The 23,345-nt window shown below is 42.9% G+C and overlaps 1 protein-coding gene across 2 annotated transcripts in view; it reads left to right on the top strand.

The window, feature by feature from the left end:
* The window catches only part of REEP3 (receptor accessory protein 3), a 51,680-nt gene extending 41,194 nt beyond the window's left edge, over positions 1-10,486 (top strand). For both annotated transcript variants that reach the window (XM_005532995.3, XM_088059871.1), the window contains 3 exons: positions 18-165; positions 3,990-4,141; positions 4,889-10,486. In XM_005532995.3, the coding sequence (XP_005533052.2) occupies positions 18-165; positions 3,990-4,141; positions 4,889-4,945 (357 nt within the window). In that variant the 3' untranslated portion in view covers positions 4,946-10,486. The remainder of the gene's footprint in view (positions 1-17; positions 166-3,989; positions 4,142-4,888) is intronic.
* The last annotated feature ends 12,859 nt before the right edge of the window (positions 10,487-23,345 follow it).

The following is a 23,345-nucleotide window of genomic DNA, read 5'->3' as shown; positions in this document are numbered from 1 at the left end:
ATACTGTTGTATTTCAGAGCCAAGGTGCAATAACTGAGAAACTGAGAAGTTTCAGTATGCATGATTTGACTACTATACAAGGAGATGAGTCTGTTGGACAGAGACCTTATCAGACATTGCCAGAAGCTAAAAAGAAAACCAGAGCCTCTGCAAGTGAATCTTCAGGTATGTATCTTTTCTTTTCCCTGCCTAAAAGAACAATTCACCCAAAGCAAAAGTGGAAGAGCAGAAATACATTTACCCTGTTTCTAAATGGAAGAGGCCTCAAAGAACTCCAGTAGACTTAAACAGAGTACACTCAAAGTAAATTATGGCAGTTAAATTTTTCCTGAATTACTTTCTTCTCTCATCCACTCCCAGCGTAATCATACTGTATTCGTTACTCCTGTCATTGCCAATTGGCAACAAGAACTTATTACCAAAGTAAAATTTAATTGGAAGTCAAATGTTATATGATCAAGTAGTGTTTCTGTGACAAATGTAAAACAAGTTAAACATGAAAACATATGGAAGCTCAGTAAATAAAAGAGAAAATTAATAGAAGTTACTTCACCAGGTGTCCTGGGGTGACTTTATGATACTAGTATTCCCAATCTCCTGCTTTATATATATCTGTTAAGTTCTGCACCTTTAATACTAGCTTTGAGAGCTAGGGAAGCTAAAACTGCTGGAGGCTGATGGGAGTTTTTTCTCCGACCAATAACTAGCCATTTCTGAGAACTGACAGTGGTTTTGACCATTGAAAAGTGAGATCAACCTGTGAACACCTACTTTAAGACCTAAACCCGAGAATTTCTTGTTCTCTTTGGTTTCCGGCTTTTGAAGAGGTAACAGGCTCCGGCTCGGCCTCCTCCTCCCCCATACCAGGCCAGACAAGGCCGCGGAGGGGAGTGGTGGGGAGGCGAGCAGGCCCAGGCCGGGTCAGGCCAGTTCCCCCAGCTCGGCTGCAGTTTCTGCCGCTGCTGAGTTTTACCAGAGACTGCCGAGTAAGGAGAGGCCATCGCAGACAGCTCCAGCCACCGCTCTGGCAGAGATAACAGAACCACCTACCAGGCCTGGGCAAGATTTTAACCCTTTCATTACCCAGATGAAACTTGCAGATTAATCCTTTTTTCCAGAGAGAGAAAGAGAGAGTAATCAACATGTAAAAGAGATCCTATAAACTATCAAAGATAGTGAAGAAAGGAATTAAGCCTCAGAGGAGGTGGAGAAAGAAGAAGATGCTTTAATTAGCTGAAATATTTTTCTGTTAAAGCTATGGAGATGGACAGTAGTGTTCTGAAAAAAACTCCTTTAATTCATGACAGTATATTGGGAGGAATGGAGTGTTTCAAAGTGTGGATTTTGAGCAAATGGTGAAGTAGTTGTGGTACTGTGAGATGCTGGAACAGAGGAGGAGAAGTAATAGTTGAAGATTTGGGGCCTTTAAGAGGCAAAGAGAACACTTCTATTTCCAGAGAAGCTCACAGAGACAGATGAAGAGAACTTTTGCCTTTGAATAACTCATCCTTAAAAATGACATCCCTAGACTCATTTGACCCATAACACACCTCAGAGTGATGTGAAACGGGAGGAGAGAACTGATGGCAGAATTTCCGGGCAGCTGGCATCAGAGAAATAGAAATCTATAAAATAAATAGTTTTCTTGTGAGAAACTCCATAGATAGCAGAAGAAGACTTCTGTTTCTCTACAAAGACTGATGAAAAGACTGTAGCAAGAATTGGGACTGGTTTAAACCACCAAAGTTTTTTTTGTCTCTATGTTGTCATGTGAACAAGGGAATGGTTGGGTAGTGAGGCAGAAAAGGGTTGTTCTGGAGGTTTTATTCTGGTTTCTTATTCTTGTAGTTTTTGTTAATAAACTTACTTTGTTCCTTTTAAGTTTTAAGCCTGTTTTGCTCTTGTTCTAATCCACATCTCACAGCAAGAAATAAGTACGTTTTCTAGTGATTTTTTAGTTACTGCTTTAAAACCACAACACCAGGTTTGTAGTAATAGATCAAAATGTAAAATTGTATATGGTGATACAAATAATAAAGGCATCAAGTTGTCATAATAGACTGATGTCTATTAACACTCAGAAGATGGTGTGTGGTGACCAATACATGGTTTTATTGAAAGATAGTATTATTTCATTATTGTGTTACATATACTGTTATTGTCATCATCACTTTGCCCTTGAGCTTGTGATGCTTGATGGAAGGTTTTGCTGAAGGTCTGGTAACTACATAATTTTTAAATAGCAAGACTGTGATGTATAGGAACTGCTGTTTCCCACAAAAGAAGTGGGTCTGGGCTATTTCTTTTCACCTAAGACTGTCATTCCTTCTCATCCCTCCATTTTGGGGAGGGATAGCATTTGTGGGGTCCAAGGAATTTCATGTATAGTGTGCTAGCCTATTCTAAGGAATAGGTGACCAGCTGAGGGGACCTAATCTGAATTGGAGTTTCCAGAAGGTATCCTGTGCAGGGCAGTGTGAACTGGAGCTTCTGGCTGGAGAGAAAGCCAAGAATTCACGAAGAGCTGCACTAGAGATGATGTCACTGCAGCTGTTGTGCAGGATCTGTTCCTCAGTAAGAGAGCATTACTTACCTATCTGAAATAGCTTAAAAATGCTCTAATTTTTTAAAAAAAATTCTTCAGTTTATACTATATAATCATTGATTGTGAGATTCAATCTCAAATGTCAAAAAGCTTTCTTACAGCTAGTTGAACTTAATTGGTTCTGGTCCTGGTCTCATCTAGCATACACCCCTCATGTTTTCTTTGAATTTTCTTCAGCATTAGGAACTTAAAAAAGATCGAAAGTACACATAGATTTACAATATTCTGTTGTGCTGAGCTGGATCTTATTTTTCGTCTGGGCCAGGAGTTCTGTGCAAATTGATTTAAAAGGCCTAGTTGTAGGATGTGGATCGTAGGATGATGCTGAGCTGGCAGTGCTCTTGCTGTGAAAAAGGCAGATGGGATGCCGATGCATCAGGTATTACAAATGCAGATAAAAAAGTATTGGTGTCACTGCAAACACTGCTACTCTGAAACAGAGAAAGAGATGTGATTCAAATCTTCTGTATTGAAAAAGATTAATTGAAACGGTACTGGAAGCAGAGACATGTTGCCTCTAAAATGGCAGAAGAGAATGACCGAATGTTTGTCTCAAGTAGCTGTGGAATGGATGATGTGATTCTAATTTCTAGGGAAAAAAATTGATGAAAAAAATTAGATAAGCCTAAATAAAATATTGGCTTAAGATGAAATGTACACAGGTCATTGATAAAATTTGGTTTAGAGTCTAAAAGGTGTTTCTGAGTGTTACAGCCAGTGGATTCTGGGATAAAAGGAGTATTTGGTGGAGGAAGGAATCAGACTGGATTTGGTAGCTTTGCGATAGGTCTGTGGTAGAGATTTGGGGCTGTGGGACCCCAAGGAGCTTTTGGAGTGTATTTTTAAGCAGTTAGTGCCCTCTAGTGAGAGTCTTAGGTAATAATCTTGGTCCTGGTTTTGTAGTATGTTAACAACTCTTAACAGTACTTTGGTGTGTTACCGAAATGAAAGGAGCTTTGGTATTAAAAATGCAGGAGGATGAGTGTATGAAGAAAGATCCTATGAATGCGAGTCATCAAATGGTTTGTACTGGGAGGGATCTTTAAAGGTTTATTATAAGTGTAACCTCCTTCTCATGTGGATTGTGTCCTAAAATCTTAAGTACTTCTTTAGACGATCACTAGTTTTTGCAGTTCAGTGTAAAGCAGAAGATGTCAGCAAACTTGTGATTTCAGTCTTGACAACTGAAGAAGCACTGCATTACATACCTGTGGAACCAAGTGGCAGGATTAGAAGTACCAAACTCGTGGCAAAGTAGATGTTTCTGTTTTGAAATAAGCACATCATCTAAAAGCATAAATCATGTGTGTTAAAGATGAAAATCACTGCTTTCTTAGAAGTCAAAAAGTTACAGCTACTATTTTTTAAATATTTTTTTTCAAAGGTTACAAAACCTCCCTGGAAAAAAATCCTGGAGATGATAAAACAGATGAAGAGATGGAGGGGACACATTCAGAGGATGAAATGTTTGCTCAGAGAGGCCTTCGCAGAACTCAGAGTATGAAATCTGTGAAAACTATTAAAGGCCGTAAAGAGGCAAGTATAATCCTGGTTAATTGAGTTTGTTCTTTCAGTGTATATTGGCATTATTCATAGTGCAGAAATTTATTTTTATTTTTAATGTTGGAGAAGTTGTCAACAATAACTGGGTTCCAGAGTGCTAAATGGGGAAGAAAGCATGTGACAACAATATCTAAGTTTGGAGCTTTTGTAGTTTGGAGTGTTTAGGGGAAATATATGTATGAAATTAATGAAGCAAGGAGCAAGAGAGAGGAGACGAAGCAGACTCTTGTGTTTGAAATGCTAATTTTGGCACCACCGAGCCTAATTTCAGGAAGTGTTCACCTTGAAAGGGGTATGGATAACAATAATATTATCTGTGTGTTGTGCACACTTAAACATCTACTGTTTAATAGATAAAGAATATTCAGAATTTTTTAGTTGCCATAGACAAACGGTCTGACTCTTTGTGATCTACAAAGAGAAGATCCTAGTTAGCATCCTAGTGCATGCATCACAAAATTTAAAGATACTCCAGTATAAATCTCTGTGAAGTCTCATAAGAAAGTTTTTGGGTCATTCCAGGAAAACAATTGATACTTACTCTTCTTGCCTAATTCTGTTGAAACTTTATCTTATTCAGTCATAGGTAGATTCTCTTAGTGAAACTGGGTGTCCAAAGCACATTGGAAGACATTTGCTAAATAGGATTAGTGGGGAGGTGAATCATATTTCAGTTTCATGTGACTCAGTACTTCATTATAATTTTGTTTTTCCCCTCAGATACGATATGGATCACTAAAATACAGAGTGAAGAAGAGACCTGTTGTATACTTTTAAGTGTACTGCACAGTTCCTGCAAGAGAAACTGCTGTACTATAGTAACTTGAATTCAAGTGTTAAAGATCTGTGTACAATGCCTAGAATGAGTCTGTATGAACAGATACGGTAGGACTTGGTTTTGTGAGCCCAAGTGATCAGATAAACTATTACTCTGTTTTTCTATAATTGTGTCATGTTTAGATTTAAATCTGGACAAGTTACAGTATGGATTTCAGCACTCCTTAAATAGGAGTTAAATAAGTAATAGGAAATACTCCTTTGCCAGAGGTATTGAACAGATTGAAATAATTGCAAATCAAATTGAAGTAAGAGAAGCTGTAAGTATGTAGAGCTTGTGAAAACTGAACCATAGTGTCCCCAAGTTTACACTGAAAGATAAATATACTTGAAATATTTTTCTGAACTACAATTCCTGAAAAGGCCTTTGTGTAATTTTTAAATGTACAGTTTAAAGGACAGTGGGTGATGGTGGGAAAGGAAAAGGAAAGGTGAGGTAGGTAGGATACATCCTTAACTTCATCATTTTGTGTCATATTGCCAAGCTTAGCAAACTGGGGTACATACAGCACTTTATGCAAAACTGTATAGTTTTGCACACTCTTAATGATTTACAACTGCACGTCATTTTAGTGACTTGCTACATAGGCTAGAGTTACATTTTGAATGCCAGCAATTCTTGTATTTCATGATATTTTTAAAATTCATCTTGATTCCTTAAGTACACTTAGGATGCTGTAGATATCTGCTACTAATGATATTATCAGGTGCCTTTCTATGTATTACTGGGCTGTGTAGGTTTTGTCTGTGTGGTTTTGGGGCTTTTTTTTTGTTTGTGGGTTGTTTTGTTTATGTCTGTCTTCCTCCATCTAAAGAGATATAACATGATTCAAGTCAGTTTTTGGTTAAAATTGTGGTAAGTAAAACTTGTAGCAATTCCAGTGATGCACCTCAGGGATCTTATCAGCCCATGAGCTGTGTGTTCAAGTCATGCTGCCATAAAGTCATATATGATAGGTTAGTCAGGCCCTGGTTTAGTTTTGCTCTACATTGCTTTAAGAAAAAATATATTAATATATATATGTACTTTAGAACATGTATGAGTGTATATTTCATACTATATGTGGATTCTAAGATGGTCTGTGTAGTACTTTTTTTTATTGCTAAAGTTATTACTAAAATATTTGCATATAAATAGCTCCTTCTAAAGGTCTAGTTGATTTAGTCAGTCATTTTATAACCTGGAATCCCATGGCATATCTACACAGAGATTAATTTTGAAATGTCTTTCAATGCAGTGATTTGTCAAAATTACTTTTTTAGGTCACCTTTGATACTGTTTTCTGCAGTTCTGAGAATTAGACTGATTCTAATTTTCTGTGTGGCTATATTTCTACTGTGGCTTTAGGGAGAAACAACCCACTTCTTGCAGATAGTACTTTATTATGTATCTTTGGGACAGACCTTGTTACTTGCCTCAAAGAGAACGTAGCATGGATTCCTCATATCCTTGGATCTCTGACTTCAATCCTCAGACCTTCCCCCAGGTATTGACAATCATCTGCTGTTAGTGTTGTTCCTCTCTAGCTGTAGGAAATGTCTGCAAGCCATGTGCAAAGCTGTGCTCAAATGCAACAGCACTTAGAGCATCTCTGAGGAACCTCGGTGCTTTAGTGAGAAGTCCCAGCAGGCCATGTGTGATTAAAAGGATCAAGTTTGTAATACTTAACTCAGAAACACAGTTTGATACCAGAAGACAGGAAGGCTGCTGTCTCCCAAATGAGTACAGTGCAAAACTCCCATTCTCTAAACAGAACTGTACCTAGTTACCCAGCTTTTCTAAGGAGCTGTAGGCAAGGAGTGATCAAAAAAACAACCTCCCTGGGAGTGTGGGCCGTCTGCCCCAGGAGTGTTTGTGCTTCTCATCTGTTTCCCTGAGGCTTGTCTGTATGTTAAGGTACATAAGACATTAAGGAACCTAGAGCTCTTGTATTTGCATCTCACCAGTCTCTGAATAGTAGACTAACCAGGGCCTGAGATGGACACTCTTACTGTATAGTTGAGCATTTGCTGACACATTTTTCTGTAACTAATCATGCTTGTTTTACCAGCAAGCATGGCAAAAAAAGATCCTCTTTCTACAAGTCATAATCCTGCATGAAGGAGTAGGGTAAACCATTTTTTCAGAATTACAGTTCCTGTTACAAGTTTGTGTAGATCCTGCTTTGGGAGTTGTGTTTTTACCCCATCTCTAGGACTAGAGATCATTGAAGTATTTTAGGCTCTACCACACTCTTGTCAGGAAGTTGCTCTATGTGTCTATGTACCTGAGGCTGTAACTTCTGGCACACTTAACTTGCCAGCTCAGTAGTGATAAAGACTAAATAAATACTCCTCTTTCAGGAACTTGCATGGAATTAGGAAAGCTGGCAGTGTTATTAATATTCATTACTGTTTGCATAAAAATGTACTTCTGTTCTTTCAGATCTTACATGATCAAATCTTCAGTGTTTTCCTAGCTGTTGTCTTCATTCTAATAGCCAACTATAAAAATATTTTCTTTTCATATCTCAGACTGATTTTGATCTTTGAATTCATCCTCAAACTTGTTCACTGGATTATCTTAATTTTTTTCTTCTTACTGTTCATTGTTAGCTGATGCTAACAATGCACACAATGGCATGATTAGCTTTCATCCCAGTGATATATAGTTCTCCTTACTGAATTTAGTTTAGTTTGGTTTTGAAATATTACAATCTTTTAACTTTAGTTACAGGAAATTTTCAAACTTTTCTTGCCTTAGCAACTGCAGAAGTCATCTGTCTAGCTCTTGCAGGAAACTTCTTGAAAAAAATGTTAAAAATTGATGTTTAATATTCATTGTGGATTTGGAATGTAAAATGTAGTTCATGTCAAATTATCTAATCTTCTGAAAAAAGTGTTTCCTGAGAACTGACTGACTGCCACCAACAGGACCGCTGGTGTAGTTAAACAAAGACTTGGGGTTTGAAAGTGTTTTAAAGGAGAATATGTATTTCCATTTAAATCATATAAAGGTTTGAAGCCTTTCCAAAATATATCTGAACTGACAGCTTTCTTAGCAAGAGCCTACTGTACTTCTAAAATACCCAGTCTGAGATGAGGATTAAATTGGTGGCCTGAGCTGCAAATAAGCTTTGAATAAGACTTTGATTACAATGTAATTGCCAATATTGCTAATTCCTTTGGTATGTGAAACTAACCAAATAATATCCAACATACATTTTGCAAAATATAATGAATTTTAAAATAGAAGATAACTTAGTAAAAGAGAATGGTGGAGAAAGTTATGGACGCATTCAATGTACTGTTCATGACAAAAATGTGTTTTACTTTTGGTGTTGCTTTTATTAATGGGAAGTTGGTATTTTAAGGTATTTTTTCTACAAAAATGTATGTGCAAAGGCAATACTTTAACATTTTTCAAGAACTTATACTGTTAAATGCTACAAACCACAGAATATACATTTGGACTGAAGGCAGTAGCTTTAAAAAAAATGCAATATAAGCTTTAATTTTTATATTATAGTAATAACTTGCTGTCAACTTGTTTACATATTTGTAGGATGGAAACTTCATTATGCATTGACTTATCTTGATGCTGTCTTTAATAAATACTGCTTTGAGCAAAATGCAGTGGATATTTTATTATCTGAATTACTATTATAAACCCAGTCACTATGTAATCTGTATTCTGTTACTTATTATAATGGTTCAAACACAAAAACAATCTATCTGAAGTTTGGAGAAACTTTTAAAACTTGTTGAATTATGACTAAGCTACTCTTGATTTTCTGCCACCAAGTTTGAAGCTGATTTAGGCTGAAATGAAATGTACCCTGCCAGAGGCAACTTGAACATACTATAGTGTCACCTGGTTTGATTAAGTGCTTGGTTCAGAGTAAATTAAAATTGAGATGTTCAATGTCCCAACTGCTGGACATAAAACTGATTTTGTTCTGTATTCCCTAGTCAGGGTTCTTCTGGTAGTCCAGAGGAGGACATGCATAGGTGAATTTGGCCCTTTCCTTTTTCAAACCTCCCTTCAAGTCATCTGTTAACACCCCTACCAAAACTCAAGTAAAAACCTCAGTAACCACATTTTCTAGGCCTTATTTGCAAGGCTTCCTCAAGGCTTGTTTTCAAGCCTCAATAAAATAGTTTTTTTATATGGTTCATTGAGGAGAAAGATTTAAAAGACAGTAGCAATAAATCGTTTTTAAGCATTATGAAAATCCATCCCAGAAGCACAGACTGACTCTTAAGGGACCTTGCCATGATTCAGTTTCTGATGTCAGAAAAGTTCATGCAGTAAAAGCACCTTGCCAAGAAATTGTGGATGACTGGAAGTAATGCTGACTTTTTTCCTTTATTTCTTCAACTAATGTTTAGCAGGTAGTGGGAAAGTGGACTAAAAGCTGTCTACCTGATGCTGGTAAGATCCAATCGGGGAATAATCTGAAAATTCAAAACTAATGCTGGTACATACATCTTAGGTTAAAATGTTAATTATTCAGCAGCAGCAATGGTGACAGGTCTTTTGTGGGGGTTTTGTTGTAGTTGTTTTGTTTTTTGTTTTTGGGGGCTTTTTAAGTTCTGAGGCATTATGTATTTTCCTCACTAGTATGGGAAAACAAATGGTGGAATAGGAGGGGAAATCTAATATGTATTGTAAAAGCAATAGACTTCCAAAATTATTTTCTTCCTTTATGTAGATGTACTCAGGGGACAGAATGGGAGCCTGTCTTATATCTGCCTGCCTTTGCCAAATTTCAGCAACAGATTGCTCTGTTTGCATTAGGATAGGAATCATGAAAGCAAGCTGGAGCAGAGACTACGAGGAGTTCAAAACAAAAGATTTCACTATTGTCTGCTAATGTACAGTGACTACATGGATAAGGAAAGTTATAAATGACAATATAGTATTGGCTTTTGCATTTATGTATTAGCTTTTGCATATTATTAATCACAAATATTTTGATATGGTACAATTTTCTTTTAACTGCTTTTTGGTATAGTATAACCGGTGAGTTTATGTATGCACCATATAGCTTATATAAACAGTAGTGTGATAAATATAGCTTAAGCCATAGCATAATATTAAAATAGAGACTGTGATATTAAAATGCACCACTCAGAGAATGGTGTAAGATAATTAGGTGGATTCTCACATTGGTGGATTATCCTATCTGAATGATAAGAGAACAGTGACAAAAACCAGAACACCAAGAAGAATTTACTGACTCTTTGTTAGCAGGTAGTATAAAAACAACAGGATGGAACCACAAGAAGAAATAAAATATATTGATTTAATCTACAGGATGGCATGAAGACAAGTCAAAGGTTAAAACCAAGCAAAAGAAATTCCAGGAACATCTAAACTCACAGGAATGTTTGAATAATGTATAAACTCTCCTGAATATGCATGTAACTCGTGTAATGTAACAGTATATAAGAACATTGCCTTAAGCAAATTGTGTGTTTTTGGCATATTGCCGAACACCCCAGCCTGGATATTGTCCCTTTTATCTCTCATTAAACTTATTAAAAAAAAACTTTAAATAGCGAAACTTGTTTTTCACAGGGAAGCTTAGAAATTATTTAGAAAGTTTGTTTTTTCCAGGCTGTAACAGTTCAAAGGTAAGGAGTAATTTGACCCTCACTTAGCTCTTCCTGTGTACCACACTCACTATGTTGCATGGCACACACTGCTTCCTCAGGGAGCTGCACCACTCCAGACAATTATTTCTACTAATTTTAGTTCTCCTGAACTAAGAATATTGAGGGAAAGTCATCCTACCTTACTAAAGGAAAACCACTTGGAATATTCACAGAGTCCTCATAGAGGTAAAAGTGAACTTCATTTATTGCATAAGTCAGTACGTTCTTATAGTGTTCTTTCAGGGTTCACGCAGCTTAAGTAAAACTGCTGTTGGCTAGTGTATTGTGTTGCAGTGTGTTTCTTGTTAATGGTATGTTCTGTTATTACCCAAGTTGATAGTTTGGTCCAAATGAGACCCTCCCACCCTATGCTGTCAATCTACCCTGAGTCTCCTGTCAATCTGTCTTAAGCCCACCGCATGCTTGGAATTCCACTTCAGAAACCCCCTAAACTACAGCGCTTGATTAGTCCATGTGACCCAACTTTCCCCTGCTACCTCCACATAGGATGATGATTTTGTGAACCCTGCCTTTTACCCTCTCCAGGATATCTCTGATTAGCTGATGCTTTGTACCCTCCCTTTGAACCACCTTCCTATTTCAGCTGCTGCATGCTCGCAATTTTCTGTCTTTTGCCCCCAAGATTCCCCAGAGCAATAAATGCTTTATTATCCCATGCAAAAGACCTCCCTCTTGTCCTTGTCTCCTCAGAGTGCAGACTGACAGCCAAAAAGCCATTGAGCAAGTGCTCTAGTCGCAGCTCGGGTCATCCTGCTCCTGGGGTGTGACCCAGTCCTGTTGCAGGCCAAAGTGATAGAGACCTCCAGCCTGATGTGATAGCTGGCGCCCAATGTGGGGCCCTGTGAACAGATCCCACGGATGAACTGTGGATTTTATCCAAGAAGTTCTGGCCATCAGCTGCCTCTGAGCGCAGCAGACTGGTTTTTCTCCAGTGGCTCTTGTGGGGTGGAAGTGATAACCGTCTAGCATCCAGAGGACCACTACCCTGAGGAGGACTTCCCTGCAGCCCCTGTCCAGTGGACCAAAGGAGGATGAGTATACCCCAAGTTAGGCTGAGGGTGCTCACAAATTGTGGGAAGGGTGCTGTGCTCCCCGGGAGTGGTGGAGGGGGCGGCGACGAACCTACAGGCCATGATAGTTGCCTGCGGAAAGCACCCTGTCCCTGAGACTGGCCCTGGATCTTTTATCTTGAGTTTGTTGTTTCTTTTGCTGCAGAGGAGGGTGTATTTTTGCTGTGCCGGCAGCTTAACATCAAGGAAAATGGGTGTGAAATTGTCAGCACAGTAGAGAGGAATCTATTTTCAAATTTTGAGTACCCTGGAGGGTGGAAAAGGAAAGTTTTCAAAAGGGTTGTTAAAAAAGTTTGTTCAATGGCTTTTCCTCCACTTTCCAAGGGTATCCCCAGAGGAAATACCAAGCATCCCCTTCTGGGATATAGCTGGAAGCAAATTAACAGCCTTGACAAATAAAGGAGATACATCGGTTGCTAAATTCTTTTCATTGTTTGTGCTAATTCGATCAGTGATAGTTGAAGAAAAGAAAGTAGAGGAAAGGCTCAAACTAACCCCCTCAGCTCCCTCGTCCCCTGATCCAAAATCCTTGCCCCTTGCATCGGGAAGTCTGTGCCAGGCAAACTGCGATGAAGCGCAGGAGAGCTACCAACTCCCTGGCCTCCCACCGACTTCTCAGTACCCTTGCCTTGAGAGCAATGGCCATGCTGTCAAGGACCCTTTCCTAAACCGCTCTTCCCCAGTTCAAGTTCAATCCTCCAGTTCAAGTGAATGCCCACAAAGGAAATTCCCAAGTTTTCCCTGAGTCCTCTCCTGCCCCTCAGAATGACTCTCAAGAGACACAAGATGGTGGAAGCCACATGGCTCGGCCCCCACCTTGTGCTTCTTCTTCCCAGAATGCCTTTCACTCTGTTCTTTCCAACCCCTTCCTATCCCCTGACCCCACCCCTACCCATGCCCCTCCTTTTCCTCCCCTCTCCCCAAACTCAGCCCCTTCCCCAGACAACCTCTTTTCCTTTCCACTGGCTCCGCCTCTCATTCCCATGACATCATCTGTTCCCATGATGTGACCTGGGAACAGCAGCTCCCATTCCAATTGCTCTCCCACCCCTGCTCCCTCCTCCTTCTCTGGCAGCTCTCATCCTCTTCCAGCTTCAAATTCCCATGATGGCATGGGAACTGGAAGCCATGAGCCCAAAATGCAAAACCTGGAACATCCCATTCGCTACACCTGTTTACCTATACCCGAACAAGAGGAACCCCTAAGTGGCAATCTTTTGATTATCAGCATAAAGAGGAGCTTTGCAAGGCTCAGAAGGAGTTTGGGAGAAAAAGTGAATATTTTAAAGGTCTTTTAAAGGCCACGTTTTCCTCAAACACACTAGTTCCTGACGATATCAGGGATTTGTTTGCATGTCTCCTAATCCAAACAGAATATCTGTTGTGGGAGAGGACACGGAGATTATTACGAGAACTCCTTCCTGAGCTCTTGCAAAGCCTTGACTGTGCCATTGATGCAGACAACAACAATATCTCAATGGACCGCTTGTGTGGTGAAGGGGGCAAGCTAGAACTCAGGCTAAAAAAATACTGCAGCCTGTGTTGGAACAGGTAAAGAGAGCTGCAGAGAAGGTCTTTATCCTTATGCCCACCAAAGAACGTAAGCAAAGTTATGTGAATATTAAACAGTTTCCCTTTGAGGCTTTTATAGATTTTGTTGAAAAGCTCCGAGTCAAAGTAGAGAGGCAGGTTGAGAGTTGGCAACTACAGGAACAGATAATAATGGAAGTGGCCCAAGCAAATGCTAATGACATCTGTAAGAAGATCATCCTGGCTCTACCCTTTGAGCCACCATCGACCCTCGATTTGATCATCAAAACCTGCACAAAGAGAGCCATCATCCCAGAGCCTCAAGAAAATGAGACAGAATGGAGAAAACAGCTGCTGCTGCTATTCCAAAAATACACCAACAGCCTTATCAGTGTTTTAACTGTGGGCAGGAGGGACACATAGCAAATGTTTGCCCAAAGAGGCAGCTTCTGCAAAATAAACCAATAAGTTCTCAGGGGGGAGGGGGACAACCACTTCCAAAAAACTAGATGGGAAGCGTGGGCCTGCTTTGCATGTAGACAAAAATGAAGCAGGTCAGAATGGGGACCCAGAGAAGGTTTGGAAGACACAAGCTCCCTTTAAACTAGTCGTGACACAAAGTACATTCTTTAATACAGATGAATGGTAGGTTGTGTCAGTTGACCCACTTGACAAGGACTTATTTGCTGGACTAGACTGTGAGTATGTCGTTATCAGGGACACCAAGCACACACCAAGAGATTGAAATCTCTCCGGCAATCATAACATCAGAGCCAGAGGCACTGATTCTCATGGCACGTTGTGTCCACCCACCCTTCTTTATGCCACAAGGCCAAATCATCGCCCAGGCAATTCTGATGCCAAATGAAATGCCAGTAGATAATTCTTCACCAGGTGTCTACTGGGCAGAAGTCATTGGAGAAGACAAGCCTTGGATGGGGTGTGGACTCTGGCGAGGTGAAGATTACCTTCACCTTGGAGTGTTGGACACGGGCAGATGTGACAACCATCCCAACCACCAGATGGCCATCACATTGGGAATTGGAACCCGTAATAGGTAAAGTACAGGGCATTGGGGGTGCCCAATTAGCCAAACAATCTAAGAGCATCGTCCAAATTAAAGGGCTGGCTGGGCAATTGGCCAGCTTACGCCCATTCGTTTTGGACTATAAAATTCCCCTGTGGGGGAGAGACACTGTGTCCCAATGGAGAGTAAAAATCGAAATCCCAAAAACTACAGGATTTTTCATAGTGGCCGCTGATGAGTGCCCTGCCCAGAAGCTGAACTGGGAAACAACACCCAATATGGGTAGATCAGTGGCTGCTGAATAAACAAAAATTGAAGGCGCTCAATGAATTGGTAGAAGAGCAGTTAGCAAAAGGCAACATTGTGCCAACCACCAGCCCTTGGAATTCCCTGGTTTTCGTTATCAGGAAGCCGGGAAAAAACAAGTGGCAACTCATCCAGGACCGTAGAGAAATTAACAAAGTCATTGAAAACATGGGGTCTCTTCAACCAGGAATGCCCTCCCCATCGATGCTCCCCCAAAATTGGAATTTGGCAGTTGTTGATATAAAAGACTGTTTCTTCCAGATTCCTCTTGACCCTGCTGATGATCCACGGTTTGCCTTGTCAGTTCCCTCCATCAATCGAGAAATGCCAGTGAAGTGCTACCATTGGCAAACCTTGCCGCAAGGCATGAAAAGCAGTCCCAGTATATGCCAGTAGTACATTGCTTCATTGCTGTCCCCAGTGCGTGCCAAAGCAAGAGAAACCATCATCCTGCACTATATGGATGATGTGCTCAAGTGTGTCCCCGATGATGATGGACTACAGTGTGCACTTGACCTAGTTGTCAATGTTTTGATTGCTGCAGGATTTGAACTCCAAAAGGACAAAGTTCAACAGCTGCCCCCTTGGAGGTATCTGAGGCTCCAAATTAGCAAGAGGACCATTACTCCTCAAAAACTGATGATCAGAAACAACCCAAAAACCTTAGCTGATCTCCACCAGCTGTGTGGGTCCTAACTTGGGTCAGACCCTGGCTGGGATTAACAACAGAAGACCTAGCCCTCCTTTTCAATTTATTGAAAGGGGGAGAGGAGCTGAGTTCTCCTAGGGTCCTGACCCAAGAGGCCAAGCTGTCTCTGGAGAAAGCTCAAGAGGTGATGGCAACAAAACATGCTCATCGCTGCCTGTCAGACTTGCCATTCAAGTTTATTGTTTTGGGAAGACTGCCACACCTCCATGGCCTGATTTTTCAGTGCGATCAGGGCCAGAGGGATCCACTCTTGATCATAGAATGGGCATTCCTCAGTCACCAGCAGTCCAAAAGTATCACCAGGCCACAAGAGTTAGTAGCTCAATTGATCCAGAAGGCCAGGGCAAGAATGCAAGAACTGGCAGAGTGTGACTTCACATGCTTCCATCTACCACTTACCCCAACATCAGGTAAGTTAACAAAAGTGGTTCTGGAGCAGTTACTTAGGGAAAATGACACACTCCAATTTGCTCCAGATAGCTACCCAGGACAAATTTCAATTCATAATCCTGGACATAAATTATTTAATTCAGCATTTAAATTAGTTGGAGGCCACTCAATGCTGTGACAGTTTTCACAGATGCATCTGGAGCATCCCACAAGTCAGTGATGACCTGAAAGGATCCTCAGACTCAGAAATGGGAGACAGATGTTAAAGAGATTGAGGGCTCCCCTCAAATTATTGAGTTAGATGCAGTCATCTGAGCCTTTGACAGGTTTTCTGAACCTTTTAATCTAGTCACTGATTCGGCCGATGTTGCAGGGGTAGTATCTAGAAAATACTGTTTTAAAGGAGGTCTCTAATCCTAACCTCTTTAAGTTACTCTCAAAATTAGTTTATCTTGTTTGCCACTGAGAGCAACTTTTCTATGTGATGCATGTGAGGTCACATACTGGCCTGCCAGGTTTCATTGCAGAGGGGAACAAAAGAGCAGACACCCTGGCTACCCTGGCTGAGATGGGCAACCTGCCAGACATCTTTCAGCAGGCAAATCTGAGCCATCAACAATTCCATCAAAATGTGCCTGGTCTGGTATGCCAATTCCATCTGAAGCGGGACCAGGCCAAAGCCATCGTAGCTACATGTCCCAGTTGCCAAAGGGACGCAGTACCAACCTTGAGTGCCGGTGTAAATCCAAGAGGCCTCAACAGCTGTGAAATGTGGCAGATGGACGTGACTCATGTCCCGCAATTTGGCAGGCTGAGGTATGTTCATGTTTCAGTGGATACTTTCTCTGGAGCAGTCTATGCTTCTGCCCATACAGGAGAGAAGACCACAGATGCGCAAAAACACTTAGTGCAGGCCTTCTCTGTGTTGGGGATCCCTAAAGAGATTAAAACAGATAATGGTCCCAAATACACCTCCAAGGCCTTCCAGGAGTTCCTACAGAAATGGGGAGTAAACCATAAAACAGGCATCCCTTACTCCCCCACAGGTCAAGCCAACATTGAGCAAACACATCAGGCGCTCAAGAGAGTCCTAGAGCAGCAGCAGAGTAATACCACCAGTGATCCACCACAGATTAAGCTCTGTAAAGCACTGTTTACCATAAATTTTCTAAACTGCTTGTTTGAACACCGTAACCCGCCTGTTGTTCAGCATTTCAGCAGTAACACACAGCTGAAATTGAGAGAACACCCCCCAGTTTTAATAAAGAGTCCTTGAGAAAGCAAAAGTAGAGGGCCCATTTGGGTTAATCACTTGGGGTCAGGGATATGCTTGCGTATCCACACCCTCTGGGTTGAGATGGGTCCCTCAAAAGTGGGTCAAACCACACATCCCCAAGCCCGTACCACGATCAGTCCAGTCTACCAAAGATGTAACTGTGGCTTCCCTCCGGAGGCACTGGCACCAAGGAACTGGAAAACCCGATCCCTTAATTGACTGTCAGATTATCCCTGACTGTTCTTTTTCTCAGTGATATGTCAGATTTTTTTAGTTAATGTTTACCATATTGAAGTCAATCTTATAGCAGTATCCACACAGCAATCCTCATGGAGAAATGTGTTCCCCTGATCAGAATTTATTCCTCAATGCCAAAACTCTCCTTCTTAAACAGAAAACGGGGAGATTTTGCATTGTGTTTTATGTTAATGGTATGTTCTGTTATTACCCAAGTTGATAGTTTGGTCCAAATGAGACCCTCCCACCCCATGTTGTCAATCTACCCTGAGTCTCCTGTCAATCTGTCTTAAGCCCACTGCATGCTTGGAATTCCACTTCAGAAACCCCCTAAACTACAGCGCTTGATTAGTCCATGTGACCCAACTTTCCCCTGCTACCTCCACATAGGATGATGATTTTGTGAACCCTGCCTTTTACCCTCTCCAGGATATCTCTGATTAGCTGATGCTTTGTACCCTCCCTTTGAACCACCTTCCTATTTCAGCTGCTGCATGCTCGCAATTTTCTGTCTTTTGCCCCCAAGATTCCCCAGAGCAATAAATGCTTTATTATCCCATGCAAAAGACCTCCCTCTTGTCCTTGTCTCCTCAGAGTGCAGACTGACAGCCAAAAAGCCATTGAGCAAGTGCTCTAGTCGCAGCTCGGGTCATCCTGCTCCTGGGGTGTGACCCAGTCCTGTTGCAGGCCAAAGTGATAGAGACCTCCAGCCCGATGTGATGCTACCTTTTTAGAAGTGCCTGTTTGTTTGGGGAGGGAACCGAAAATGCAAACCTGGGGGCATCTCGAGGATGGAGAGGGATGTTAAAAAAACAATCTTTGATGTCCATGATTGCAAGCTTCCAGTACTGAGGAAGCATGGAAGGCAAGGGCATACCGGGCTGAGGGGCCCATATCCTCAATGACCTCATTGATTTTCCAGAGGTCATGGAGGAGTCTTCTCCTGTCTTTGCCTGGTTTGTGTAAAACAAAGACAGGGGAGTTCCAAGGGCTGTTGGTCTCTGTGATGTGGCCCTTGGCAAGCTGCTCCTCCACGAGGGCTTCTAGTATGTGCAGTTTGGTTTCGGAAAGGGGCCACTGATCAACCCACACTGGATGGTGGTGTTTCCAGGTGAGTTGAGGGATGGTAGGCTTAGCGTGCTCTTCAGTGACCCTCACTAAAAATCCCTACTGGGAATGTGCAAAGAAGCCCGCATTGGGATAAGAGATCCCTCCCCCAGAGGGTGATTGGTGCTCTCACAACAAATGGCCGGAAGGCTGCCATTTTTACTTTGGGACCTTCTACAATTCCATTGTGCCTGCTTCTCAGAGACACCGCCACTCCTCCAATTCCCAAAATCATCCCCGCCCCAGGCTGCGATTCCCAGTTGGCTGGCCACTAGGAGCGGGCAATGATGGTAACATCTGCTCCAGTGTCCAGCATTCCTGGGCGCTGGATCTTTTCCCCTTTGCAGAACAGGCTGCACTCTATGATAGGTTTGTTGGAGCCCACAGCCTGAGTCCATATGGTGGTGGGATTGAGGGGAACCTGTTCCCGACAGTCACATGGTAATAAGAAGGCTTGTGCCACTGGAGTCTGTTTTTGTAGGTAGTCAGGTGGATCTGTGCATGTCAAGATGAAAATTTCATTTTGTGGGTACACAGTCTAGACCTCAGGAATTGTATGAATTTGTCCCAGAGAGTTAGCTGGATTCCCAAGTATTAAAATATTTGAGGCACCACCTGGTGGCCCACATTTCCCTGTGGGGATTTTGTAAACACAGTCACCCTTAAGCTATAAGGAAACTCTGGTTACCAACTGGCTCCAGGTTCCCACTTGAATCGCTCCACAAGCTGGGTCTTCTGCATATGGTCGGGGATCTGTGACCTAAGTCCCCGTGGAGGCGGGATGGTAGTTTTTGCAGGAGGGATGGAGCGGTGCGGCATTTGATTTGATGTCAGGGCACAGGGCTGTCCCGCGCTCTGCTTGAAATTTCCTGAATGCCAGTTTGGTCTGGATAACCATTGGTGGTTGGGTGGTTGTAAAAAATATCTCTCAGGGCAATCCTTAAAAAAGTGTCCAGGCTTGCTGCAGTTAAAACAGTGGATTGAGCTTGAGTCCTTTATCATTTCAGCTGCATAGGCACCGGATATCCCTTCTGCCACCCCTTTAGCACCCGCAAGGGCTACTGTGTTTTCGGTAGAAGTGGAGACATGCTTGGCACAGACTTCAACCATTTGGTCTATGGTCAGTTCAGGGTCAAGTGGGAGGGCCTGTAAAACTGCTTTACATTCTGTGTTTGCATTGGCCATTGCTATTTTTACCAACAATTCTTTTTGTGCCTATGGGCACTCTATTTGCTTTTCAATGGCCAATTTCAGCTTGTCTATGTATTTAATAAAATACTCACTTGCCCATTGCTTAATGTTAGTAAAGCACTGCGTTGGCACCTTGTTACCTGGGGTGACAAGAAGAGATGTCTTTGCAGCATTGGCAATATCATGGAGAGCTGCCTCGGGCAGTTCTCAGGCTTGTTCCCATGGTTTCTGGAAGTCACCTTCTCCTGCCAACTGCTCTAGTGTTAAATTAGGTTTGTTGGCATCTTTCATATATGATGCGTCTGCCAATTGCTTAAAATGTTTCTTCCACTGCCTTTCCCACAGCATATATTCTGACGGGGAGAGATGACAGTTCATAATATTTTTAATGCCATGGGGCACCATGACATGGGCTGCGAAGGTGGCTTCCAGTAGGTGTTTAAAAACTGAGAGCCTTGACCCTGCTCCTCAGTGGCTGCACAGCACCTGTAAATCCCTGTAGTGTAGGGACTCTCATACATTTATGAGTGCCCCGGCCCTGTTCTTTTTATGTACCACAGGGAAAGCTAATATTGTTTTAGACAGGGCTGAGTCTCCTGCCCGCGTGGCTTCCCTTTGTACCTTGGCCCAGTGGTCTTCACATTCAGATTCTGAATATGAGGACTCACTGCTTTCATCTCCTGGTGGGGATGGGGGAGGTTCTTGATGACAGCGCATGGCCATTTGCGGCAACCGGTACTGGCTTGCTTGTGAGCATCTGAAGAAGCCAAGATGGCTACCTTCTGGTTGCCGCCATTCCGACTTCCAGTCCTTGTGTTGGGAGGACTGGACGTGGGAGTGACATCGGGAGTGGAGCTCTGGTTGGAAGGGGCATGACTGGGGTCCACAATGGGGAGGAGTTTCCCGGTGGATGGGAAGGGGCCCAACGCGGTTACACCCAACGATGCAGTGGAAAGGGAGGAGCAGGGCATGGCAGGAAGAGAAGGGGTAGAGGCGGGAAAGTGGCCATTTTGAGGTACAAGGGCAGGAAAACTGGAGTGTGAGGGAGACAAAATAGCAGGGCTGGCCATCTTGCCAGTGCCATCTTTAGCACTATCATGAACCACGGGGGATATAACTGGGTACGTAGGCATAGGGAGGAGGGTAGAGGAAAGACACAGAAGGGCATGGCCAGTACCATCCTGGCAAGGGTAGAGAGGCAGTGGGGGGGTCTTAGGGAGACGGAAGCAACCCTGTGCCTGGTGGCTACGTCCACCCCATCAACTGCCCCTCAGATAGGGAAGAGGGTTTAGGGACACTCAGAGAGGTTAACGGGGATGGGGGTTTTAAATGGGGACTCAAAACACCCTCAACATTTTTCCCCTCTTTCTCAAATGAAAGAATAATAGTTTGAAACAAAGGAAAAAACTTAGCAACTGAAAAATCTCCACCCGCTTGAACTGAGTACAACTTTCTCCCCACATTGTCCCAAAAATCTCCCAACCAAACAGAATTAGAATCAACTTTAAAATGCTTAAAAATCCAATTAATAAATCTCTTCAACTCCTCTTTTGAAAACTTAAAATTTCCCGCATTAAGGGTGCCCACAACTTGGAGGTAAAAATCTCTCTCAGGAGGGCTCAGCTTGGGTCTAGAAAACTGATTCCCCATCCTTTTCACTCCCCACTCAGCAGCGAAATGCAAACTGAAATAAGAAAGGCCCAAAAAACCCTTGAGAGTATAAACTTACAACTTTTCTTCTGCTGATGCCAATGGAGCCAATGGAAAGGTGGTGGGAGGGTGGTCACCTGGTGGCCGGTCCTCAGGGGCTCTTCTGTCTTCTGTCTTCTTGGCCCCAGATTGGTCAGCGAGGGTTCCGGTCGCAGCCCTTAGGATTGCCTCTTGCTAGAATGCAAGAGGTTCTCCTCAGGGGGTGGCAGCTCCAACAGCGGCACACTCTGCAGTTAAAACTGAAGGCGGATGCTTCTTCAGGAGCTCTTCGGATGCCCCATGTTGGGCGCCACTTGCTGTGATGGGGTCAATGGCAGGGGGTGCCACGACTACCCTGAAGAAGCTGTCCTGAAAAGGACGGCCCAGGGGCACAGGCATGTCCCTTGCCTGGCAAGTGATCTCAGCTCAGCGGCAGCTTGCAAGTGACGCAGAGAGAGAGACTAGAGTGCTGTATGACATTCCACTGAGAAATGGCCTTTATTATAACAGGGTCCTCAGTGACGGGAGCCAGTGACAGCAGCTCTCTTCAACTGGAAAAAAAACCGCAGTATATATAGGGAAGGAGAGGGGCGGGGGAAACTTGGATACAAAGTAGCAGGGTGGAATGAAAATTCCAATTTTTGCACCAATGGGGTGCAACAGTTTAACATAAAACAGGAAAGGGTGTCAGAGGGATACATTTCTCTTTCTGAGGGGAAGTGCCTGGCCTAGTACGAAGCTCTCCCAGGGGAGTGCCAGCACTCGTCTGTTTGCCAGTTCCTCCCCCCCCACACTAGCAGTAGTTCAAAGTGATCATTGAATTGACAGGACAATCTCTTAGCCTTTGGAGAATGCTATTGAGCAAAACAAACGTTTGGTAGAGGCCTGCAATTATCTAGTCTAAATTAAATTTTGATGAAAAGCAATGATTCTCTTAAAATCGAGGTAATGAGAAAGAAGGAAAACTGCTCCCTTGTTCAAACAATGATGGAACACCTACCAAGCTGTTCTGCTCTTCTCTGGGGTGTCTCTCACACTCCCCTTTGGAGTGCCTGTTTGATGGAGAGATGTGGCCATATACCTGTGCATCCTGCCTGGACCAACCTCCTCTCTTGGCAGCCCTTTCTCTCTGGAGCAGTGGCAAGGCTTTCCCCACTGCCTGATGCTGATCCTTCTCACTCTGCTCTCCTCACTCCCTAGCTGTTTGGGCTCACCTGTTTTACAGTAAAGAAATGGGTGCTTCAGGCTGTGCAGAGGCTGTTTCTGCCCACCGTGTATGAGCACTTTACTGGCGGGGCGGGGCAACACAGAAGTGGCTCTACTCCTGCTGGGGACGGAGATGGAGCTGGAGGAGGCCTTCGTAGTGGCGGGGGTATGCCAGTTCCTCACGGTGTTCCTGGTGCTGCTGCAGGTGAGGCGGGGCTGCCGGGGCTCTCCACACAGCTCCAGACTCCATCTCCCTTTTCCATTTTCTCAGCATTTGGGGAGCTGGAGCGTGGCTTTAGTTTCTCTTTCTGCAGTGCAGGCAGCACCCCGGAAGGGTGCAGGCTGAGCCAGACGGCAGTGCTGCTTCCAGTCACAGGCTTCTGCTGACACAGCTGGCCGGCCCTGCTCCAGCCAGAATGCTACATTGCCTGCTTCTCGCCCTGTTCTTGCTCACCCCCTCCCTGCCACCATCTGCTGGTGGTTTGGGCATCCCTCTGGGGAAGGGGATCACACAGGACCCCAAGCTCTTCTGTCTAACTCTAGCATAAAAAAACCAAATGTTCTTTTATCTCTGGGAACAGAGGTTTCACTGCTTTTCTCCCTGGGGCAATGTTTCTCATCGCTCTCTGTTCAAGCTTTTAATTGGGTGGCAGCTTTTCAGCATCCACACGCTCCAGCACGAGTGCCCTTTTCTCATTGGGTGCAGATGAATGCTACATCCCCTTATGCACTTCATTAATTACAGGGAAAAAATAAAATCTGATATATCAAAAATATATCTTCACCGTAACCTTTATAAAGAGAATTTCAGCCCAAGACCAAGGCATCTCCTCAATCTCATCCTAACTAGAATTCGACTCCTTCTTTACTGACCTTAGTGTCTGTTGTGGTTTTAAAGCAGCAACTAAAAAATTACTAGAAAATTTACTTATTTCTAGCTA

Source organism: Pseudopodoces humilis, chromosome 9 (assembly GCF_049639895.1).
Source record: "Pseudopodoces humilis isolate 2021_Gansu_Grassland_sample_001 chromosome 9, ASM4963989v1, whole genome shotgun sequence".
NCBI classification, from domain to species: domain Eukaryota; kingdom Metazoa; phylum Chordata; class Aves; order Passeriformes; family Paridae; genus Pseudopodoces; species Pseudopodoces humilis.
This window is presented reverse-complemented; position numbering and strand designations above follow the sequence as displayed.